This window comes from Charadrius vociferus, unplaced genomic scaffold, assembly GCF_000708025.1.
Source record: "Charadrius vociferus isolate BGI_N301 unplaced genomic scaffold, ASM70802v2 scaffold794, whole genome shotgun sequence".
NCBI lineage: Eukaryota > Metazoa > Chordata > Aves > Charadriiformes > Charadriidae > Charadrius > Charadrius vociferus.
In genome coordinates this window covers 3,479-11,701 of record NW_009647837.1, presented here as the reverse complement: position 1 = coordinate 11,701, position 8,223 = coordinate 3,479, and the positions used below count along the sequence as shown (strand labels likewise).

Sequence of the window (8,223 nt, the reverse complement as noted above, 5' to 3'; positions counted from 1 at the left end):
GGGGACGGCCGGGACGGGGCCGCTGAACGTCGGCGCGTGGTTTGAACGGCGCTGCCGTCCGCCAAACGGTAGTGGCTAAAACTGTGCACAATTCCCGGTAAGTAAGACGTTCTGCCGCCCGTGACGGGGTGATGCGGTCATCTCCTGTGGAGCTTTTGCTTCTCCGCACCCGAAACGAGAAGGCGCCTCTGGGAAGTGCGTGCAGCACTGGAGCGTCCTCGGCCGCCCTCCCCGGTGCCAGTGCCGCCGTCCCGGGCGCTGCAGGGAGTCGGCAGCGTCCGACCGGGCAGCCCCGGTGCCCACGCTGCCCGCGGCCCTGCCGGAGGTGAACCCCGCGGGTTGGGGAGCGGACCCGAGCCCCCGGATTTCTCCTCCGAGCGTGGTCTCCTGCGCACCCAGAGCGAAAAACCTGCGCTGCGAAGTGCCTCCACGCTGCGGGCGTGCTCCTGCCGTGCTGGGGAGTCCTAATTAGCTGGCTTCATTGTAATTCTATTGAGGCTGCTTCAGTGACCCAAAACCGGCGTATGCTGTTCGTAACAGAGCTCCAGTCAGCACGAATGTTCTCTAGCAATGCAAGTGAAAGAAGAGCCGAACTTCACAGTCTGTGCAGCGTGATGCTCTTAAGAGTGAAATTTGGCTGTTAAGGAAGTGGTGCGCTGCCCCTGAAACTGATGGTAGCGTTACCCGCCGAGAGTGTGGATTTCCACAGGTTTGGCTTAAGTGCCTGAAGGTAGCACTTTCCTGAGGTTTTTGTTAGTCAGAAAGGTTGATCTGCCCCGGGCATTGAGGGAAGCGTTACCACTCAGTGAAACAGCCAATGTGACCGGTTGCTTTTTGCCGCCTTGTCCTCAGTGAGGCGTTTACTTCAGCGCAGCTGTTCTGAAACTCTGACTTGTGGGGCTGCTTCATCTTAACATGATTGAAAGTGAGAAGGATGTAATAAAGTTGGAGTTTTTTGTTTAATGTCTGTAGAATACATCATCTTGAAACTCCACTGATACTACATCCTACTTACAATTGTCTGTAGTCTGAAACTGTTTTTTTTTTAATTAAAAAAGCCTTTCCAGGGCATATAAATGAAAGCTAAACTAATTATATAAAACAGGCTTCTTACTGCTGTCTTGGGGTGAATATCTTGTTCAGCAGATGACTTTTGCAGTGTCCTCAAACTGTAGGAATTTTCAGGATACTTTCCAGGAAACAAAGCCGGGCTTCCAGTAGGTGCAGCCTAGAGAGTGGGCAAGGAAGCACAAGGACAGGTTTGGAAACTCCTTGGGATTGCACCGAGCCACCGACAGCAAGAGTTTGAGACTTGGCTCGTGAGTACAGCCTGTAAGAAGCTGCTTCTGCGCCTGTGGTGAAGCTGGAGATCGGCGCATCCGCACCAGAACTGCGGCTCCTGCAAAGCCCCCATGGGTCAGACGGAGCAGTGAGGTCTCTTGAGTGAAGCTGAGCCTGCACATCGTCTGTCAGCAGGGGAAACTGCTGCTGTGAAGCTTCTAGAACCTGTTCTATAATGCTGTTGTCAGGATTGTCTCCTGAATGTGATGCCTAGAAGAGACAGTCGGATGCAGATGTGTGGTGGCCGTGTCTGTTTAGGAAGTCACCAAAATGCGTGGGTGGCAGCAAGCGTAGATTTGACAGAAGAAATCCTTGCCAAATGGGGAACGCGGGTTCCCTGGGCTGTATGATGCTCTAAGTCGGCTGTTATCTGTTGCTATAGCACGTTGAAATTCTCTGTTTCAAAGAAACCTAAATCCCATTAGGATGTGGGGATGATGCATAGCCAAAGAACATACTGGGGCTGAGGCGGTCGGCATAAGGCCGAGATCCCGTGGGATTAGTTTAGTTGAGCAAGAAGGAGGAGACGTTGGCCTCTCCATGTAACAAGTGACCGTGCTTAGAAGTCCTGGCAGTGTTTCTCAGTGCCTGTAGGAAAATTAGAAGATTTTCTGTGGGTGTAGGGGAACCATCTCTCTGAAGTGCTCGGAGCACGTGTGTGCTTCGCTGTTGGCTTCCGTGTGCACAGTTGCCTGCTCGGAATCTCCCTGTAGGCAGGCAAGGCAAATGAGCTGCGACTTCCGTCTCATCCGTAACTTTGGTTAGCAGTTCCAGCGTATCCTGTGTTACTGGTTTGAATGGTAAGTCCTGACTAAAGCACTTCACAGATGGCCATAGGAAGGTTTCTGTCCTCCCTTTGGGAGGAGGAGAGATTTGAAAAACAGATAAAAGGAATGAGAGGCAGCTCCGGCATAGCTTTAATTACACGTTCAGGGTGGTAAGTACTAAATATCTGGGGAGGCAGCATGCATTTAGTGTTAGAAATCTGAATTACGTTCTAGTAAATTTTCCTTTGTCTCTTTTCATGCTTCTCTGTAGGTCTCTTGTGAGTTCCCTTCAGCTCTAGGGCAGTCCAGTAGGGTATTTGGAAGTCCTGTGAACGGGCTATTGGTGCCTCAGAACCCCTGATCTTGGCAAAGATACCGAGGTCATGGCCAAACCAAAACTGCAAGACTGAGGAATGCGTGCAGCTCCCTGGGAAGGCCGGAGATATCTCCATTGACATTGAAAATGTTCGCAAAGTGTTAATGCCATTCAGCAGGTGCCCCTGCATCATTGTGAGCAGGGACACTGAGATTCCTGTTCTGATAACAGTGCCTTTGAGTGATGTACCAAGTTCTGCGCAGTGGGATTTTTGTCGTTCAGTGGGGTGAGAAACGGCTGCTGCGCAGTGCCCAAACATGGAGGGAACAGAGCAGGTCATTTCTCAATCTTTCCTCCAAGAGTCTTTCATTCCCTATTAGAAGAGGAAACTTGTCTCCAATAAGGAATTTAAAATACCGTACTAAGAAAACTGCTGCACTGCTATTGTTGTACTTTACCTGAATAAGTAGGTGCCTTAGCATTTCCTAATAATGCTGCTAAAAGGGAAAGCATTAGGTTTTCACCCGGTGGGACAGTATCTTGCTTGAAACTAAAGGTTCCATTTAGAAACCACTTGTTTTTTAATGCTGTCGGAAGTTAAATGCTGTGTTGCTGGCCTCTGATCAGGTGTTTTCCGCACTCAAAACGGGGCTGATGCTGGAAGAGGCAGTCGCGGCTGCGTTTGGCATCCCAGCCTCTCCTTGAGCTGGCACCAGTGTTTGTACAGCTTCATTGCAAAGCACTTGCAGCGCTGGCGGGGCTCAAAGCTGGCAGGTTGAGGTTTCAACCAGCCCGGGGCTCGGTCCTGATTCCGTTCGTCCCACAGGGAGCAGGAGAGGAACACGCCATGGGGTGAGGGAACGGGGTTTGTCTGGGGGGTGGCACAGCACTCGGTAACTTTACTGGATGTGTCACAGTTTGATATCAAGAATCAAATCTGTTGATGATCAGGCGAGTCAAAAATCTATTCTCAAAGTTTAGCAATGGTCACCTTAATAAATGTTCTGGAAAGTTAATTGCTCTCTTGTCAGGTGGTTGTGCTGTAATGCTTTGAGTGCAATACTGAGAGCAAACGTCCACTCCTCGGTGTGTGAGGTAGAAGCCACTCTGTCACCTACAAATAGGAATGTTGGCTTGCTTTGTGTCCTCGTGTGCTTTAGCTTCCTGTAGTCAGTGTAGTTGCAATAAATACCAGGGTAAGTGACCATTCGGCTCAGAGTCAAATGACTATTCGGCTCAGACTTCAGTCCGACTCGCAGGTAGGTCTTTGAGGTCTTCTCTGCAGGGGCGTTAGCAATGAAATCCCGGCTTTGGTCTTGCACCTCTGGAAGACAGCCGAAGTGTGAGACGTGCCCGCCGTCTCCTGTGCCTTAGCAACAGCAGCTCGCGCTGGGTGGCTGTTTGCTTTCTCCTGGAACGCAGACGTGCAGTTGTGGGCTTGGCCTGAGTTGCCAGGAGAATAACCGAAAGTGGTGGTGAGTCCGCAGCCGAGGTGTGCCTGGTCAGGGTCGCTCTCGCCAGCCCACCGAGGATGGCCGTGCTTGAGCGTTGCAGGTGAGTTCTTGCTGTAGATCTACAAACGCACATGAGTTGGTCAAGAGTCCTGCCGTGCTTTTTGGTGCCCCGGACAGGCTGTTGCTTATGGTGTTTATGGAAAGCCAGAAGGATACCAAAGAGCGTGGGAGTTAGAATCTGTGTACATAGAGGGTTGTAGCAAGAAGTCGGGACAGCGATTCTTCAGCTCTTGTAGTTGCACTGAATTCAGCTGGGTCTCACAGCAAATTTGTTGAACGGTCCATTTTTTTAATAGTATCAGTGTCCAAAAGTGGCCTTTTCAGTGGTTGTGCTTTGGGTTTTTAACTCTTTGGGTGACAAAAAGCGTAATTAAGTCTGCCTGTGTAGTTGTTGGGGGTGACTGAAGTTTTGCCATCGTCTGTAGTAGCTTATCTTGAAAAGTTTGTCATAATTTTGATTTGCTGTAACATTTCAGTCTCAGAGGTTTTGATGGCTCCTTCAAGGAACATTATCAGCACGAGCTTTTTGGGGGCGTTATGCATCGAATGCATTGTATCGCTTTTTATTTTTCACATCTTTTTTTCAGCCTTAAGCACTGTTTAAAGGTTGTTAATAATAAGCTAGTAATGCAGTTTAAGAACAGGAAGGAGTTTTTTAGTTGAACTTCTCTAAATGCAGTAAAAAAACCAAACTGCTCAAGCTCTGTATCAGGAGAAACATAAGCAAAGCCAATGTTAAGTTTACTGGCAGCATGGAAGGGTGAGTTTTAAAATTTTTTCAATATTGATGAAAGATATGAAATTTTATTTGAACTGGTCTTAAATGGTTTGTTCACAGGCAGCCTGCATCTGCAAAGTGGTACGACCGAAGGGACTATGTCTTTATTGAATTTTGCGTTGAAGACAGTAAAGATGTTAATGTAAATTTTGAAAAATCCAAACTTACATTCAGGTGAGTACCTTGGGCCTTCACAAAGCCGAAAGGCACAGGGGGGGATACCTAAAGGCTATGCTAGTACTGATTAGATGATGTTTTCCTTAAAGTAGCAAGTTCTGTTAATGAAGTGTATTTTTTCTTTAAGACATTTCCTGCTAAACACAAGCTTTTTTTTTTTTTTTTTCTCTTAACAGTTGTCTTGGAGGAAGTGATAACTTTAAACATTTAAACGAAATTGACCTTTTTAATAATATTGATCCAAATGTAAGTATCCTCTTGACTCTCCTCTTACTGTGTTCTTAGTTCTGTATCCTGAAAAATGCTATCTGTTCTTCAGGCTGCTTCCACTATTGTGGGCAGATTCTTCCTTAGACCAGAAGAGTGTGCTTAAACTCAGATCTGTGAAAGAGACATCTCTGGACGGTATTTTTCAGGACAAAGAATAAGTTGATAGCTTAAGGCAAATGAGTCTAATATAAGCAGTTCCTGGTGAAGGTTGTGATGATTGTACTAACAAATACCTGCTCTTTTTCAGGAATCAAAGCATAAAAGAACAGACAGATCTATCTTGTGTTGTTTACGAAAAGGAGAATCTGGTCAAGCATGGCCAAGGTTAACAAAAGAGAGGGCAAAGGTGGGTTTGGGCTCCTTGGTGGCCAGGGCAGGAGTACCTGTTGCCTCCCCCGTTTTTTTGATCTTGTTTAATATTTGGGTCATGTTTAAATTATGTAGCAGTTAATGGGTCACTTTAACGTGCTTTTGATCAGAACGGCAGTTCTCATTAACCTTCCTTTTCTAACGGTAACAGCTTGTTACTTGCTTGTCCTTAAATGACTTACTGTGTTGATGTGCAGCTCAACTGGCTCAGTGTGGACTTCAACAACTGGAAAGACTGGGAAGATGATTCAGATGAAGACATGTCCAATTTTGATCGCTTTTCTGAGGTACGGGAAGATGAATATCTGGAGGTTTGGGCTTCCTTTTGGGCCCTGTGTAGGCACGCAGGGGCTGAAAGCTGGAGGAAGAGTCGTCTTCCTAGGCCTGCCTCCTCTCAGCACAGGCTCTGCTGGTTTGCTGCAGCTCTAACGCCTGCGGTGGGCTGTCGGCACGGCGGTGAGATGAGCAGTTCATGCTTGCTGTCAGATATGTTTGTCTCATTGCAGATGCTGACACTAACTCAGTGCACTGGTTGGTTTGCATGGCAATTAATTTTAATTTTTTTGCACACTGACCTTGTAATTTCTGCATAGGTGCAGCTGATTTGACAAAACAACTGGTGGCTGTTGGTTATAACAGTTTTAAGCTATTTTTAGATATTTACAGTGCTCCCTTAGTTCACGTAGAGAGTGCGGTTGGCTTCACCCTCTAATGTGGCTGTTCTCTCTCTGGAACAGATGATGAACAACATGGGCGGAGATGACGACGTAGACTTGCCAGAAGTAGATGGGGCAGATGATGTAAGTACTTTGTTTGCAGTGAATGCATGCAGGGCTGGCGCAGCGCCCTGCACATTCATTGCTGCTTGCTGAAGTCAGATTTGCATGCCCTCTTCAGCACTGTTAAAGCTTAAATGGCACCAAACCTTGTCTGGACAAATGATGTCACCTGGCAAAGTCGCCTTCCTGCCCTCCGGCAGTGGCGTTGAGGGCAGTGGTGTCAGACAGCTCAGTGTCATCTGCCTCTGCGGTGACCGCTCGTTGTTGCGGGTCTGTGGACTCTGGCCAGTGCGGCCAGACTAAGCCCATCCTGGGGAACCTGGGGTTCCTCTACATTCGGACTCTGAGGAAGAGCACGCTTGCTGCTGGGCTTTGGAAGGGGCAGCTCGTTTGGTGGGTTGGTGGGGCGGGGAAAAGTGCCTTCAAGTGCAGTCTGAATGTTTCTCCTCCTTTCCAGGACTCACCAGACAGTGACGATGAAAGTAAGTTGGCGTTCTCATTTGTTTCCACACGCTGTGCAGCAGTGCGAGTGCTTGCTGAATGCTCCTAGTCGAGCGAGAGCCTTGAGCAGAGCCAGCAGATGTTCTGTCCTGTCAGTCTCGCTAAATCCTGGCTGCGAGCTAATGCTGGTGCCTTGCCTGAGCGGTGTGAGACGATATAATCTAGTGAAAGCCTTTCCACACAAGCATGAAATACCAGTTTGACCTTCCTAGCCAGCTGTAGTCCCAGAGAGGCTTTGGCTTTAAGAGCAGCAGGCACGTGCACGGGGTGTTGGTATCTGTGGTGCTGGCACTGTGCAAATAACTCCTCCTGTGCTTCAGAGCAAGAGCAGGGGCGAAGTCAGACCTGACACTGCCCCGTGCCCTTTGTGGTCAAGGGCTGGGTCTTGGTCCTGTCCCTTGTGACATAATGGGGCTCCTGGTGGCTGTTTTAAAAAAACAAAATGACAAATCCCCTCCACCTGCTAACACTCTTCTCTTTCTCTCTAGAAATGCCGGATCTGGAGTAAGGAAAACTGTCGTCTTCAGGGTTTGGGGAAAGAACTTCATCACAACATTTCATAATTGAGACAAGAATTCCTGAGTTGATAGCCCTAAAGGGAGATCCTGCATCCTTTTAACCCATTTTCAGTCCATTTTAAATGGCTTCACTGATGGTAGGTGTGTACCATTGCACGGGGCGGTCTTAAGCCACGAGAGGCAATAACGTTATGCATGAACCGTTTTCCAGACTTCCACAAAACCCCAATTGAGGTGTAGGCAATCGATAGAGAACAGTTGCAATAAAGTTTACAGAGCCTCCTTGCCTCGTAGCGGATGTAATTACAATGGGAGAATCCTGAATTTACACCAAGTGGTAAATGAGCAATTTTTCCCCCTCTGCCGCCTGAAATATTGTACATTTGTACCGGGAACAAAACTGGCTGAAACAAAGCCGTTGTCATTGGCTCACAAAATTCAACAGGCGCTGCGCAGTACCTCTGGGGTGTCTTCAGGTCTGTTCCACTAAAGTTTGTATTGAAAAGGAAACAAATTTCTCCTCATTTGGTGTTAAATCGACCCAGCGCAGGTGGCTGGAGCCTGTCCCCGTTTGACCCTCAAGCTTTCCATCTCCTCCGGGTGCGCGTGGCTGTACGTTGTTGCTTGTCAATCTGTACGTTTAGACCAAATCGTATTTGCACTGTGGGTGTGGCAGCGACCGGCCAGCGGGCGGCTTTGAACTGGGCTGAAAAACCTCAATTTTATGTTCAGAGCAGCGGGGATTTTTTTAATGTCTACATTCTTTCTAATAAACTGTTGAAGACTCCCTGGTTCTCCTTCCGCCTGGGCCCTGTCCCTTCGCCCACATGCGGCCGCGGCTCCTCTCCCGGGGGAGGGAAGTGGGGACGGCCCGTCGTGGCGGTGTTGTGGCC

The 8,223-nt window shown here is 48.3% G+C and overlaps 2 protein-coding genes across 2 annotated transcripts in view; both read left to right on the top strand.

Annotated features, from left to right (window-relative positions):
• Positions 1-41: 41 nt before the first annotated feature.
• Positions 42-7,612, top strand: PTGES3 (prostaglandin E synthase 3 (cytosolic); the record flags this gene model as incomplete). The annotated part of the gene is made up of 8 exons (XM_009882812.1): positions 42-97; positions 4,777-4,890; positions 5,070-5,139; positions 5,411-5,509; positions 5,730-5,819; positions 6,270-6,332; positions 6,769-6,793; positions 7,301-7,612. Coding segments are annotated over 8 exons (537 nt in total), but the record flags the coding sequence as incomplete, so codon positions are not given.
• Positions 7,613-8,157: 545 nt separating this feature from the next.
• Positions 8,158-8,223, top strand: part of ATP5B (ATP synthase, H+ transporting, mitochondrial F1 complex, beta polypeptide) — a gene marked incomplete at its 3' end in the record, with an annotated part of 3,537 nt that continues 3,471 nt past the window's right edge. The window contains exon 1 of the mRNA XM_009882810.1: positions 8,158-8,190. Within this exon, the coding sequence (XP_009881112.1) occupies positions 8,158-8,190 (33 nt within the window). The remainder of the gene's footprint in view (positions 8,191-8,223) is intronic.